General features: G+C 38.8%; 1 protein-coding gene, 1 long non-coding RNA gene and 1 pseudogene across 3 annotated transcripts; 2 read left to right on the top strand and 1 right to left on the bottom strand.

Moving 5' to 3' along the window:
• Window positions 1-16415, top strand: part of LOC100691304 (N-acetyltransferase 8-like) — a 167942-nt pseudogene that overhangs the window by 59635 nt on the left and 91892 nt on the right.
• LOC100692023 (uncharacterized) lies at window positions 88-3462 on the top strand. 2 transcript variants are annotated; one of them, XM_013264632.3, is made up of 7 exons: window positions 88-261; window positions 1306-1526; window positions 1654-1799; window positions 1913-1986; window positions 2069-2179; window positions 2342-2440; window positions 2654-3462. In XM_013264632.3, exons 2-7 carry the CDS (start codon window positions 1416-1418, stop codon window positions 2665-2667), a joined length of 555 nt encoding a protein of 184 aa, XP_013120086.1. In that variant the 5' UTR covers window positions 88-261; window positions 1306-1415; the 3' UTR covers window positions 2668-3462. The 2 variants fall into 2 exon arrangements, with proteins under 2 accessions (XP_013120086.1, XP_003456154.1); XM_003456106.5 differs by having other exon boundaries at window positions 111-261; window positions 2087-2179.
• On the bottom strand, window positions 9722-10220 carry LOC109202233 (uncharacterized). Its single transcript, XR_002062186.2, has 2 exons — window positions 10083-10220; window positions 9722-9866 (listed from the first exon to the last, which is right to left on the bottom strand). It is a non-coding gene; the product is annotated as an uncharacterized LOC109202233 (long non-coding RNA).

Raw genomic sequence — 16415 nt, 5'->3', positions numbered from 1 at the left:
GCTTCCTGTTTTATTTTGTAGGTCGGTGTCCTATGTCAGTGCGTTCAGCTTTGTGCTCTCCCTGTCTCGTCAGTGTAATCAGCATCAGCCGTGTCTCCCAGCTTTTTCCTCTTCGCTCCGTTCACCTCTTTTATTTAGTGTCTGCGTCTTCCCCTACTCGGTGTCGCGTCGTACCCGCACTTCCTCTGTGTGTTCTGTTTGCCAGCCTGCCAACCTGTCTCCCAGCAGTAAAGCTGTGTATTTTGAATTTCTTCCGCCTCTGTGAGTCCTGCATTTTGGGTCCTCTCTTCCTGCCTGCCTACACAGAGACATGACACTTATTGAGTGAAATTGTGTATATTAGATACGCATCAATCATACAAGGTTGGATTGTTATAATAAATGTGGTTAACTGAGCATATTTCATTCATCTGTCTATAACTTATAGTTATTCCTATCATGATGCATCCTTGTCTAGACTACATGAATGCTGCAAACACTAAGTTATGCCAGCGTGGAGAAAAGCCGAGCCAGTTGCGTAAAGTGGCCTTCATGTGTGTAAATACTTTATATGAAAGTAATCGACTCTTAAGTGTCTTAAATGGTACTCGAGAAATATAGGCTGTGGTAACCCCTAGCTAGCCACACAACTTCAGTTTCCTTTAGTAATGTCACTGCGTTATTTCTCTTTTCTTTACAGTCAATGTGTTTGCTCTTTGTCATTGAGAATTGTAATGTGTTTTTGACTCCATGTGCAGCAAATCAGGGTATAGAGCTCAATCATGTTGATGCTTTAAAATTGTGTTGTTTTAGAATAACTTAATAAAAAAAACTATTTGGGCTGAAGTGAAGATATTTAGGTAAATATTAGACAGGCTAAACAGACTACAGTAAATATACAGAGTACAAAGTACAACGTGCAAAACAAGTGCTTATATCTGCAGTTAAGGGTAATCTCCTAGCCAAGATCATTACGTTAAAAAAAAAAAAAAGCTTTTGACTTTTAACCTGGATTGTGAACATGCAATATTGCTCCAGTTTCCTAAAGCACACAAACTTTAAAAGCAGGCATGATATGCATAAATATGAAAAACTTCGGCATAACTTTCCCCCCCAACACACACACACACACGCATACACACACTCACTGTATTTTGCAGCTGTGAATGTATTCATTTAACACATTTTGAACATGGATTTCATATATCAGTGTTCTGTTATGTGCTTCTGCAAACCTAACTGTTTTTGTTGCACCATGTTTGATGAATAAACATCACAGCTTGGTCAAATAACATCAGGGCTAACATGTGGTTATCTGTTCTGTAGCTACCCAGACAGGGGCGGGTGGATGAAGCAGAAAAATAACTGGTTGGTGATGTTATTTTAAGGCAGAGCTGATACCAACAAGAGGCTTTAGAGAACACATATCTGTGAGAATGAAGACTTTGAGTGCTGCTCTTGTTTTGCTGAGTCTCATCTCAGTGGGCCAGCCTGCATCGCTGGCCTGTGAGAAGCTGTTAAAGCCAAGTCTCAACCAATGTCCAGATGTAAGTGTCTTTCCACATTTGTTTTGTTTCAACTGTTAAAACTTGCAATTTTTGTTTCTGAGATGTGATGTAGAGAATTTCCAAAATAAATAGTGAATCAATCAATTAAAAAAAAAAAATATTTCAGCTGTCTGGGAGGTGGCACGTTATAGCTGCATCTATGTTTACCCTGACTTCCACATCAGTCAGTGCTTCATTTTCCCGAAGTGGATGGATGGATGTAATTTCTAAGTGCGCACCAAACCGCTATGCTGGTACTGCTTATGTGAAAGAGTAAGTAATGCTCAAATCTTTTTTTTTTTTTTTTTTTAATTAAGCGCATTTAACATGTTAACTTTGTTCAGCTGTTCTTTCAGGTGTTAAATCTGTAATGATGAATGTTGCAGGAATGGAGTTTGTATGAATCAAACCGCAACACTTTTCTATGCAAACGGCGGCTTATTTGAAGTCAACAGTGAAAGTAAGAGTTTTTTCTTTTAAAGATACTCTGACGACAAGCTTTAGTTCAATAATAATTTAATATATTACTACCATTTAAACAACTTTAATGACTCCAACAGATGCTATATCTGCTCAACAAGCCGTGCTGCTGCAAACTGGCTGTCCTGACTGCCTCGTCATTAAAGGGGTTTTCGACATTCTTTTGTTCTTCAGTAAGTTGGAAGGGGTGGGGGCTTTAGACCATTCATAATTTGTAATTTCCTGTTGTAGTTAACCAAAAAGCAAAATTCACGCGATGAGAAAAACAAAGTTCAATACAATACATCATATTATCACAAGACTGTTATCTAAGATGTGTTCACCTGCTTCACCAGGTAGACGAACAGCTGTTTCTGCTACTGAGCTGACAGAGTTTGAGACACAGGCAGAGTGTCTGGGCAAGTCCAAACCCGAACTCTTCAGTACTGATCATGGTGAGACTTTTACAGCAACCCCCCCCAAAAAAGGAACAGATAGCACAGATGAAAATGATCCTCTTTCAAAAATGAGTTTTTATGTCTTTTTGGTAGCATGATGATTTTATGATGGTGTAGCACACTCTGTGTTACTCTTGAGTATGCATATATAAATCAGTTTAAGTTTTAACATTTTATTGTCATTTCCTTTCCTACATTCCTACTATGAAGTGTGCGGAATTTGACAACGATATGGATGAGGACAAATTAAGCCAAGTGATCCAGAGTTTCTTTCAGAAGACGCTTGAAAGGATGAAAACCACGTATCACTTGTTAACCAAATGCATGGCAGAGGGTTTTATTTTATTTTTATTTCTATTTTATTTCCTCATTGTTTTAAGAACTAAATGTCCAGTGCTTGCTGAACTTTATTTTCGTATCTAAAATATGACTTTTAATCTATATATGAATGCCTCTTTTAATTACTAAATTGAGCTTTTTTTTTCTTCTTCATTTAGAAGTGCAAGTGTTTTGTTTTGTTTTAAAAAAAGAGTCTGTACGTCCATGTATGTTAAAAATTTCTTTGCAATTTATTTTACAAGTGTGTGAGGCCATAGCCATGCTAGCAGTTCTATGAGGCTCCATATAGACATCAGTGTTTCGAACCATGTAATACAAATAACAAACAACAAAATATAAATGATTGGATAATAATGCAAACCAGGTGTTATGTTTACCATGATAATTTGTGGTGTAACTGTAAAAAACAATCACAGATTGGTGTGTAACCTATTTTGGAACCACATTTGATGCATTTATTTTATGTTCTAAATTTCTTTTCTTAGTTTTGTCTTATTTTAATTTTCATTTAGCCAGAAATTGGTGCTTTTAGCTCTTAAAAGACTGCTTGGTTCCAACATTTGAACAGAAATGATGGCTTATTAACTGTTGTTGTAAAATCAAAAGTAAACGGATAAAAACAGATTTTTTTATTGCTTTTCTTTGCTTTTAAATTTCAATAAATATTTCCTTAATCCTTATGAGCTATATGGATTGTCATTTAGAACAACACCAAGAATTTTGGTTTATTATTAAAATGTTTTTATAGTTATATTTAATTGTGAAATAATGGCATCACGGTCACATTTGCTATGGCCATCTCCACTATTCTTTTTGTTTCTTGTTAGAAAAGATATCCCAGTTTTCCTACAGAGAAGCAAACTTCATAATGAATTTTAAGTGAATTATAATTCCTCTTATAACCAATTCATAAACAGCTTGTGCTTTCAGACACAATGCTCGAGCTTTTTTGAACAATTTACAAAACTTAATGTGAACACTGAAATGGGAGTGTGGCATGGACTTTAATGTTGCTTATTCTTCCATAATCAGGATAAATCACATACATGTTCAACACAGAATGACTATAAACCTTTCTGTCTGCTTCAATGAGGAAATTCTTAAATATATATCTCTGTATCACATGCAGCATGTGATAAACTATTTGGTTGCACTGATAACCATCTTGGACAAACTAAAAATGTGCTTGACATGATACGAAAATTTTAAAGTGGAACTAGGAGACCGCTCATGAATGTAGTTGCCAGTTGAATGTCTCACTTCCTCTTAGGCTTTAATCTACATTGGTAATACAAAATTAAGTGCACGTACAGTTGCTTCCTGTGCTGCACAGTTCCAGATTTGAGTAAGGATTTCCTTAAATCTTCAATACAAAGATAAAATCTTAAAGACAATATAGTTTGAAAAAGCATGAAAACCAACAAAGCAGTAAATACAAAATTTACATATTGTGTAAAAAAAAAAAAAAAAAAAAAAAAAACTAGATGAAGCATAGACATTTTAAAATACCATAAAACAAACCAATCAGATATCACAAAAAGTACTTTGTTTTATAGTAATACGTGAATAAAGTACACAAGTCAATGAAAAAAATATACTAATCCTTATACTTTGTCAAAGATATAATCAGAAAAAAAGACAACAAAAAATCAGCCTTATAATTAGAACAAAAAAGCAAGAAAACACAGAAATCTGCCTTCAGTCATTTGACACAATGTGACTGCTGGATCTTTTGTCTGTCATTAGGCTTGTCTGGGATTCTTGATTTTCAGCAACACGTGAAACACACTGTCTCCAGATCTTCAGATATGCTCTCTTAATTTTTTGTATTTTGAATGCATACACAACTGGATTGACAGCTGAGTTAGCATGAGACAGAATAATACCTATATATAAAACTATTGGTGGTATATTTGTCACCTCACCAAAATAAACAATGCAGTTCATTATGTGAAGCGGCAGCCAACACAGGACAAACAGGGCGAAGACCAGAGCTAGAGATCCTGCCAGCTTTTTCTCTTTTCTTAGGTAGTTCTGAGACAGTTTTTGAGCACCTCTGCCTGGTTTCTCTCGAAGGTGTCCTTTTATAATACAGAAAACATGGGTATACAACGTGGCCATTACCAAGAGAGGTATCAGATTCAGGGAAAAAAAACTGAAATAAACCAGGTATGACATGGGAATTACAGCTATAAACTGGCAGACAATTGTAGAATTGGCTGAATTAGACAAGGTTTGATGGTTGTACCACCCAAGCATGGGAGTAAAGCTGAGAGGGATTGCAACAATCCAACATGCTGCCACCACAAGACAGGAGTGTCCCTGTGTCACAATCCTTTTGTACCTATTAAAAAATGAAAACAATAAAATAGTCTCATAAAAAAATTAAAATAGCATAAAATATTTTTCTTTTTAAACAAAATAAATTGTTAGTGAAGTACTGGTCAATGTGATAAAATGAAATGGTAAATGGTCTGTATTTGTATAGCGCTGTACTAGTCCCTAAGGACCCCAAAGCGATTTACACATCCAGTCATCCACCCACTCACACACACACATTCACACATACCATGTAAACCACAAAGTCCATAATTACTACTTCCTACTACTAAATTACTATGTCCACTATTCAACTATGAGTCATTTTAGTTTGTTTTTTTAAAAATGTGTCTTATTAATCCATACTCTTACCTGAGAGGGATATACACCCGGAGGAAACAGTCAAGCGAAATAGCCAACAGAGACAGAACTGAAACGAGGGTGAACAGGATGACCACACAGCTGATGAAGAGACACATATTGAACGAAGTCTTCACCCGTCCATCCACCACTACAGCTAATGGTATGGCCACACATCCAACCAGAAAATCAGCCGTAGCCAGAGATGCAATAAGGCAGAATGTTGGCTGTTGAATGCTTTTAGTGGTCCAAAGTGCCAAAATGACCAGCATGTTACCCAGACAGCAACTAACTGCAATAAGCACTTCGACCAAGGTGCAAATCATTACACCCGAATTCATTGTGCTTTCTATCTGGCTGATGATTGTCAGTTGATGGTGCAGTATATTTGAGTGTAAGTCTGAGCTTCAGTGTGGTATGTAAATCTATATAACATTTGAGGAAGTCCTTCGTCTCTTAGCAGCAATTTTTTTTAAATAACACATACAAATAGATATGCATGTAAGAGGATGATATGCAAAAGAAAAAAAAACACTGGTGCAATTATGAGTAGCTAAAAAACAATCTATCAAGTCGAAGCGACACAAGCCACAAAACCCACATCCTGAAACAACATACACCTAGGTGATATCTCACAAATGGGGTGGACGTTTTAGGTGTTTACTCTCCGTGTTATTTTTGCAAATCAGATGGTATACTGCTAATGCTAACAGACTGTTATTGTGCAATATATTTCCTCTGCCTCAGCTTAGATTCTGTATAAATACTGTATCAGTGAAGGTGACATTGACTTTGAACCTTTAATAATGGCTCTTCGGAGCTTAACTGTGTTTACAAGACTATTATAATTCATTATTCAAAATTACAACATTTTGCACATTATTATTACTATTGGTAGTAGTAGTAGCAGCATGTATTTTTGTGTTTTCTTCTTGAGGACACGAATGGTGTCCACAAACAACATTTTGAACCGTTACACTGTTACACCTATGTAATATGTATTACAGCCTCATAGATTCCATATGTAGATATAGGCATTTAAAAGGGAAGTCATAGGGTAGCAGCCGCAGTGCATGCCCCCAACCCTAGCACATGCAACTGAATGTGTTTAAAGTTCATAGGGAACTCTGAAGTAGATGAAGGAAGTATTGGGCATTGATGCTTGGTAGTTGTTTTGCAGGTACGCAGAATGTGTGGGTAGAAGGTTAACCTCACTCTCCCCAGCAAATCGCAATGATACACACAATGATGTGAAAAGGAATGTTTGCATAGGACTCTATGAAGTCCCATGAAAAACCGCATACAGCTTTACTGTTTCCAGCAGCCAGGCACTGCTAATCAGATGCACTTGATTGAAATATCATAAGCAACCACATCTATTGCTCATCTGGTATATTCAGATGTGGTTTAACACACACTCACACACACACAAAGAAAAAGAAACAGGGCTGCAGGCCTCAGTTAGCATGTCAAATCTTAAAGTTCATGACTTTAAGCAATTGAAAAAAGGCTGAAGATGCCACTCTTGTTTGTAAGAGTTGCCAGAAGAAAAACTCTTCTCTATAAAAAAAGAACATAGAAGCAAAGTTTAGGATTGAAGAGTGTCATCTGAACAAAACATCGCAAAAGACTTAACCTTTTAATGCCTGGTGTATCATATTTGATACATACAATTTTTCCCCGGTTTTTGGGACTTCAACATCATCAGTGGGAATTTCCCCCCCTGAAAAACCTAAACAAATTTAAGCAATTAAAAAAAATCAGATAAGTAAATATGATACAAATTTAATGTCATATATGGAGATTGGAATGTGATTTTAAACAATTACACAAAATTAAACAAAAGAAAGTTAAATAAACACCATTTTCAAAAAAATAAAATTTCTACCAATTATTTTATGATTCAGGCTTTAAAGGGTTAAAACAATGTGGCAACAAGTGGAGATCTTTGGCTGTGTTTAGAGAAAACTATTTACGGCATATCAGCGCAAACATCTCATACCAACTATAATGCTAAGTTGTGGTAAGTTTGCAATTGTGGTTTGAGAAAGCTGTGCATAAACGTATCCCCACAAACCTCAATGAATTGAATCAACATTATGACATGAGAGACATTTGAGGAAAATACAAATAAATTTAAAAAAAAAAAATAGAATAAAAATAAATACAGTAAATGTTCCCTTTACAAATCTTTTTTCCTCTTTTTTGCTCTATAAAAAATGTTGTTTTTCTTTTTCAATCACTCATCTTAACAGTAGGATATACACGAAAAGAGAAAAAAATTAAGTTTGAGTGAAAATGTAAATTTTTTTTGCACTCTCTGGGCAGCTGTTTGAGGACATCGCTATAGTGTACCATTTCCCAGTCAACTGTAATGACAGCGTTTTTTTGTTTGTTTGTTCACTCATTTCTTTATTTTTGCTTGGCTAATGTTTTGCACTAATCATACAAATTTAACTCTCTCCATGAAATAAAAATTGCACAAATCCATTAAATACGTTCAGTTTCATTTTAGTCTAATAAATCACCTTTAAAACAATAGAATGTTAGCTATAAAGGTTTAAATGAGACTTACATCTTGATCATTCTTTGCTTTCTTTACAGTGGCTTGCAAAAGTATTCGCCCCCTTGAACTTTTCCACATTTTGTCACATTACAGCCACAAACATGAATCAATTTTATTGGAATTCCACGTGAAAGATAAATCATACCTCATTCCAACATTTTTTCACAAATAAATAACTGAAAAGTCGGGTGTGCGTAATTATTCAGCCCCCTGAGTCAATACTAGAACCACCTTTTGCTGCAATTACAGCTGCCAGTCTTTTAGGGTGTGTCTCTACCAGCTTTGCACATCTAGAGACTGAAATCTTTTCCCATTCTTCTTTGCAAAACAGCTCCAGCTCAGTCAGATTAGATGGACAGCGTTTGTGAACAGCAGTTTTCAGATCTTGCCACAGATTCTCGATTGGATTTAGATCTGGACTTTGACTGGGCCATTCTAACACATGGATATGTTTTGTTTTAAACCATTCCATTCCCAGCCAACATTTATATGTGGGGCCCATATGGTTTGGAAATGGGCTGAAAAATGGGCCCCATATAGGATTGTCCGCGGGTTCCATAATAGCCCCATATTAAATGCCCATACAGGTGTTATATTGGTAAAATCTGGGAACTAAATGGGCCCCAACTGGGCAAAGTACACAGAAACCCACCTGGGCCCCATCTTTCAAGTTTTTGTGGGTACCATGTGGGTACCACAAAGGCTAAAAAGTGGGTTTTAAGTGGGATTGTCCGCGGGTTCCATAATGGCCCTATTTTATAAGCCCATCTCGGTGTTATATTGGTAAAATCTGGGAACTAAATGGGCCCCAACTGGGCAAAGTACACAGAAACCCACCTGGGCCCCATCTTTCAAGTTTTTTGTGGGTACCATGTGGGCACCACAAAGGCTAAAAAGTGGGTTTTAAGTGGGATTGTCCGCGGGTTCCATAATGGCCCCATTTTATAAGCCCATCTCGGTGTTATATTAGTAAAATCTGGGAACTAAATGTGCCCCAACTAGGCAAAGTACACAGAAACCCACCCAGGCCCCACCTTTCAAGTTTTTTTGTGGGTACCATGTGGTTACCACATAGGCTAAAAAGTGGGTTTTAAGTGGGATTGTCCGCGGGTTCCATAATGGCCCCATTTTTAAAGCCCATCTCGGTGTTATATTGGTAAAATCTGGGAACTAAATGGGCCCCAACTAGGCAAAGTACACAGAAACCCACCCGGGCCCCATCTTTCAAGTTCTTAGTGGGTACAACATGAGGAAAACATGAGCTAAAAAGTTGGAATGGCATTATCAGTGGGTTCTGTAGTTGCATCTTACTTCTAGTTTGAATTGGCTAATTTCTGGCACTGAGTGGGCCCCATGTAGTAAAACAGTCACAAAATCAATTTTTCAGACGGCTAATACGGGTTCTGTGACACAAAGACACCAAATATATTAAAGCTGACCACAAACAAAAACTAGTTTGTAAATAAAACCATTTCAAAAATCACGAGGGTACACAAAACAACATTTTTCACATTTATTTTGTCCAACAACTGTGATTTTACGTTACTGTATTCCAAAGTGCGTAAACTTTAAAAAAACTAGAAATGTCAAACTACATCAAAATTCCTTAGATATTCGGAACTGTTGCAACAGTGAGAAAAAGTCAGATGGAAAACTCAAAAGCTTATCTTGAATCAGCAGGGTTTCTTTTTTTGTTTTTTTACAGAGCCGTAAGTCTATTTTGTACCCTTGCAGCCCTCGGTCCTCCTCTGTCTTTAGCTCCAGTGAACCACTTGGAGAGAGCCTTCTCTGCTTCTTGCAAGTTGACTTTTGATGTTAAATAATTCTTCTTCAGTGCCTCTGCAAATGAAGAAGAAAAATGGGCAAGCCAAAGTAAAGTTAATCTTAGCTTACTTAATTTGGTGATGATTTGCAAAGAACAATGTTTATTTCACTTTATTGCCTCAAAAAATATATATAAATTGCATGATAATCAATCTCAGTTACACTTTCAAACACTTTATTAAAAAAGTTTAGTTTTCTAAAGTTCAAATGTCTCAAGTGAAACTAACTTACCATACACAACATTAAAAAGACGTAAATCTCTGAACTTTTTTTTCCCATGTCGGCCAAGCATGTTGTACTCCACAGCCAGCTCAGGTCATATGAGGAATTTCATCATCCTTCTTGTGGCATCGTCTACACTTGTTCCCCTGTATCTGCTACCATGGCAACCTGAGGGGAACATACAAAAAGGACAGATTAGATAATGGCATCTGGTTAGGATGCCTCCCTGGTGAGGTGTTTTGGGCATGTCCCACCAGGAAGAGACCCAGAACACCCAGGACATGCTGGAGGGACAATGTTTTTCGGCTGGCCTGGGACTGCCTTGGGCCAAGTGCCTGGAGAGAGCGAAGTCTGGGCCTCTCTACTTAGTACTGGATTGGGTTGAGGGGCAGCAGCCTAAGCTTAAGATAATGGACCGGAATGGAGGATAAATGGACGCTTTACATATTACTTAATGTTTACTATGTGGTGATAAAAAAAATATGGTAGTAAACACAAGCTAAACTAAAAAAATTAATTGCGGTTCCTCAACCCTTTATCCCCAATAATGTTACGCAGGATAACCGGAATTATATATTGTTTTAGCTGTAAAATTGTCATAAAATCAGCTGTGACTGTGTGTGCTTTTGTCCCTTTTTTCAGTATTACTACTACTTTACACATCTGGTAGGTTTTTTCCTCTACTGTATACTATATGAATGTAATCAAGGATTAATAACAGAAAAAAAAAGAAATTGAAATTTTGCCATTTTTACTGAAGGCAATCAAAATGTACATGAATAAAATATTTAAATTAGTCAATTCAAATTAATAACTCTAAAACACTGAACAAAATCAAGTATTTGACCCTGTGGTTTATTTTTGGACATCTCTTTTCTTCTAAAAGTCCAGGCGTGTTGGGCCCCTGGTAGAGCTCAGGTTTGACGAGACAGGTTTGGAAAAACCTGTCGCTGGCGACTGTTTGGGGGCTGAGGGTTAAAATAAATAGGAATTGGCCAAAATTTGTATAAACTACCATAGCAGAACAAAAGTAAAAAAAAACTTTATCTGTTATCAGAATCAAATATTTGATTAGAATAAAAAATTTAACTTTCTGGAAGATTTCTCGTTACATCTGTCATAAAAGTAACAACATCTCAGAAAAGAAACATGATAGCAACAGAAAAATATGATAGCAGTGTGATGTGATGGTCCCTGGCCAGATTTATACACATATTATAAACCCTGTGACACAAAAACCACTGAACTCTGACACGCACAGACTGTTTTCCTTCTTGGTAATGAAGAAAAATGCTGGTCTGGTATGTAAAAGGGAATTTATTCTTCCAGGACCTGAAGCTCCGTAATGCAGCCCTCCAACAGCCAAACCTATCTGTTGTCTGATTGTCTTGATGCATGCTCAATCATCCAGGTAAGTAAATCTCCAAAAGTTGATTCTGTTCATCTGGACGTAGCGCTTTCAGCATTTTCTCCCACTGAAAACGCTACGTCCAGATGAACAGAATCAATTTCTGGAGATGTTCTCTGATTGGATTGTTTAATTGGTGATTGACATGAAATTGACCAATCAGCTGAAAGGAAGAAAAATAGGGTCAGGATGTGTAAGTATAAATCCACACACAGCCAGGAAAGCCGAGCGCAGAGTTGTTTGTAGCACCAATTCAGCCAGAGTGGAGCCAGATGGATTTTCCATCCATCCACACTGTAAAGTCTATAGACCAGCAAGTGATAAATTAACAGTGTTGTTGGTATTTTCTAAAACAGTTGTATGCAATAGGAATTGCTGTTTATAGTCCTCCTGTATATCTGCATGTTGCCTCCCAATTAAAACCTGTGATAATGGAGATTCAAATTCATGTCATACCTATACCAACAGTTATCAAGTATCCGGATCGACCTTTACTGATGTGCTTAAAGGAAAATTGTTATTTCCATGTATTTTCCTGTTCTGCCTTCAATTCTGAGGACTTCCCCCCACATTTCTAGTTGTGACAGTGCACTACAACAAAAACATCTGCTGTGATTTACATTTGTTGAATGAGCAATTTTGTAAAATAGTCTATTTTTGTATGCACAGTTTACAAATCTGTCCTGTACAGCATGGACTGATTGCATGCTGAAAAGTTGTTGCTCAAAAATAAAACAATAAATTTTTAATTAATAACATCAGCAGAAAGCCTTGTTATTAATTAGATGTACAATTTCTATAGAATACGAAACAACTCAGTTCATTTTTGATAATATCAATACCAGCATATTACACAACTAGTGATGGGATTTCCGGCTCTTTTTAGAGAACCGGCTCTTTCGGCTCGGCTCACTAAAAAGAGCCGGCTCTTTGGGCTCCCAACCGGCTCTTCAGGTTGTTTTGTTGCTTTAATTAATTTATTATTAACAACAATATAAAATTATGCACAAAAGGAATTACTAATGTAAAAAAGAAACGTGGTTGTATTTATATATGTTTATATATAAATATATACGGTGGCCCCTAGAGACAAAACACGTACAAACCCTAAAACACATTTCTAGCGTTAACTGAACTTCCAAAACAGAGCTACCTAGATCACTTAAATTACACAATTGAAAGCATATGTGTATTGTTTGTGTATTTATACACAAGGACTCATATATATTCAAATAATTCCAAAAACTGTTCATTTACCTGTTACTACCACACAGCAAATCCAGTCATTGGTACTTCCTGGCTTGTGTAGCCACTAGGTAAGAAAAGCTCAACACTGTGCCTAGCATCCTGGAGCACTTCTGTTGTGTTTTGTAAGTGCTTCAGAGTTTGTACGTGCTATGGAGTTTTTACGTGTTTTGGAATTTTTTTTACATGTTTTGGGGTTTGTACGTGCTTTGTCTCTAGCGGGCACCGTAAATATACTTTTATTTATTCTCTCCACATAAAATGTAATAAATAAATCATATAATACAAAAAACAACTATTTACATTTCAACTTTTAACTATTTAAATTTTCAGCTTTTTCCTTTTAAACAAATTTAAAGTGAAACAACACAAAACACTGCAAACCACAACACAAATATAAAGTAAAATATGAAAACAAAAAGAAGATGCACATTCTCTGTCATATGGGCCTGCATGAATAAACTTTCTGAATCCTTTATCATCCGCAATTGAAAGTAGTTGTGGATGATTACTATACCTTTCTAATGTGACGTTGTTGTCCCTGGCTCTCTTTCTCTCTCTCTCCCTCCTGCTCTGTTACTGTGCTACTGCGAGTGTAACTACCGCCCCTCCCCCCTCTTCCCAGCGCAAAGCACAAGGCTCGCGTGCGGAGTGAAGCGGAAAAAAGTGCGAGAGAGAGGGTGAGAGAAAGAAAAAAAGAAAACACGCTTGCGTCGTTCACTTCAAAGAGTCGGCTCTAAGAGCCGTTTCGTTTCGACCAACACATCACCAACAACTATGATGAAAAACGCTCATCTGCTTCCATCACGATCAGCTGATTAACATTGAGCTGCTGCAGTCAACACCATCAAACTAACTTAGTGTTTAATGTTATGTTATTTAATGCTTTTATTTTTAAATCTTTACCAGAGCTTAAAGACTGTAGATGTTCACACCTGGTGTTAGAAAACCGAGCTCACAGCAGTATTTTTTTTTTATAACAGGAAATTTAAATTTTTATTGGTTACCGTGTTTATTACCACTTTTATCAGTAATGTACTTCCTATAAAACATAGATTTGATAAGTTACCGGTTTATTGAAATCAGCTAGTGAACACATCGATCACTTTATTGAACTACACGCCTTGCACTCTTGTGAGCTCTGGTTACTAGCAGCAGGTGTGAATATTTGTAGTCCAAAACGCAGATAAAGATTAGAATAACAAGGCAATGTAAAATCAGTTTAATGCAGTTTGCAGCAGCAGCTCAGATGGAAATCAGCCAATTGTGAGGAGAGCAGAGGACCAAAACTGTCAGAGTTGTGGGACAAGTGAAGAGAACACCGTTGGCATTATTGTTAGCATAAAAGATGGAAATTTAAATAAATGTTAAATTTTAAAATTGATCATTGCCTCCTGTGCCTAAATAAATAAATAAATATATATATGTATGTATATATATAAAAAAAACACCTAGCTCGCCCCTGCGGGCGGTTTATCCTTCAAGCTCGGGTCCTCTACCAGAGGCCTGGGAGCTTGAGGGTCCTGCGCAGTATCTTAGCTGTTCCCAGGACTGCGCTCTTCTGGACAGAGATCTCCGATGTTGTTCCCGGGATCTGCTGGAGCCACTCGCCTAGCTTGGGAGTCACCGCACCTAGTGCTCCGATTACCACGGGGACCACCGTTACCTTCACCCTCCACATCCTCTCGAGCTCTTCTCTGAGCCCTTGGTATTTCTCCAGCTTCTCGTGTTCCTTCTTCCTGATATTGCTGTCATTCGGAACCGCTACATCGATCACTACAGCCGTCTTCTTCTGTTTGTCTACCACCACTATGTCCGGTTGGTTAGCCACCACCATTTTGTCCGTCTGCATCTGGAAGTCCCACAGGATCTTAGCTCGGTCATTCTCCATCACCCTTGGGGGCATCTCCCATTTTGACCTTGGGACTTCCAGGTTATACTCGGCACAGATGTTCCTGTACACTATGCCGGCCACTTGGTTATGGCGTTCCATGTATGCCTTGCCTGCTAGCATCTTGCACCCTGCTGTTATGTGCTGGATTGTCTCTGGGGCATCTTTACACAGCCTGCACCTGGGGTCTTGCCTGGTGTGATAGACCCCAGCCTCTATGGATCTTGTACTCAGAGCTTGTTCTTGTGCTGCCATGATTAGTGCCTCTGTGCTGTCTTTCAGTCCAGCTTTGTCCAGCCACTGGTAGGATTTCTGGATATCAGCCACCTCCTCTATCTGCCGGTGGTACATACCGTGCAGGGGCCTGTCCTTCCATGATGGTTCCTCGCCTTCCTCCTCTTTCTTGGGTTTCTGCTGCCTGAGGTATTCACTGAGCACTCGGTCAGTTGGGGCCATCTTCGTGATGTATTCGTGGATGTTTCTTGTCTCATCCTGGACTGTGGTGCTGACACTCACCAGTCCCCGGCCCCCTTCCTTCCGCTTAGCGTACAGCCTCAGGGTGCTGGACTTGGGGTGAAACCCTCCATGCATGGTAAGGAGCTTTCTTGTCTTTATGTCAGTGGCTTCTATCTCCTCCTTTGGCCAGCCTATTACCCCAGCAGGGTACCTGATCACGGGCAGGGCGTAGGTGTTGATGGCCCGGATCTTGTTCTTACCGTTCAGCTGACTCCTCAGGACTTGCCTGACCCTCTGCAGGTACTTGGTGGTTGCAGCTTTCCTAGCGGCCTCTTCATGGTTCCCATTCGCTTGCGGGATCCCCAGGTACTTGTAACTGTCCTCTATATCTGCAATGTTGCCTTCTGGTAGTTTAATCCCCTCAGTTCTGACTACCTTCCCTCTCTTTGTTACCATCCGACTACACTTCTCCAGTCCAAATGACATTCCAATGTCATTGCTGTATATCCTGGTAGTGTGTATCAGTGAATCGATGTCTCGTTCACTCTTGGCATAAAGCTTGATGTCATCCATGTACAGGAGGTGGCTGACAACCGCTCCGTTCCGTAGTCGGTATCCGTAGCCAGTCTTGTTAATGATCTCACTGAGGGGGTTCAGGCCTATGCAGAACAGCAGTGGGGACAGAGCATCTCCTTGGTAGATCCCGCACTTGATGGTGACTTGTGCTATGGGCTTGGAGTTGGCCTCTAGTGTTGTACGCCACATCCCCATTGAGTTCCTGATGAAGGCTCTTAGGGTCCTGTTGATCTTGTACAATTCTAGGCATTCCAGTATCCAGCTGTGGGGCATTGAGTCATAGGCCTTCTTGTAATCAATCCAGGCTGTGCACAGGTTGGTCAGTCTGGTCTTGCAGTCTCGGCTGACTGTTCTGTCTACCAGTAGCTGGTGTTTTGCGCCTCTGGTATTCTTGCCTATCCCTTTCTGTGCCCCGCTCATGTATTGACCCATGTGCCTGTTCATCTTAGCCGATATGATGCCTGACAGGAGCTTCCATGTAGTACTGAGGCAGGTTATTGGTCGGTAGTTGGATGGGACCGGTCCCTTCTTGGGGTCCTTGGGGATCAGGACTGTCCGACCTTCGGTTAGCCATTCCGGGTGTCTCTCGTTAACTAGCAGCTGGTTCATTTGTGCTGCCAGACGCTCGTGGAGTGCAGTCAGCTTCTTCAGCCAGTAGGTGTGAACCATGTCGGGCCCTGGTGCTGTCCAACTCTTCATACTGGAGACCCTTTCTTGGATGTCTGCCACTGTGATGGTTACTGGACCGCCCTCAGATCCACTAGCC

Source organism: Oreochromis niloticus, linkage group LG5, assembly GCF_001858045.2.
Source record: "Oreochromis niloticus isolate F11D_XX linkage group LG5, O_niloticus_UMD_NMBU, whole genome shotgun sequence".
NCBI lineage: Eukaryota > Metazoa > Chordata > Actinopteri > Cichliformes > Cichlidae > Oreochromis > Oreochromis niloticus.
This window is presented reverse-complemented; position numbering and strand designations above follow the sequence as displayed.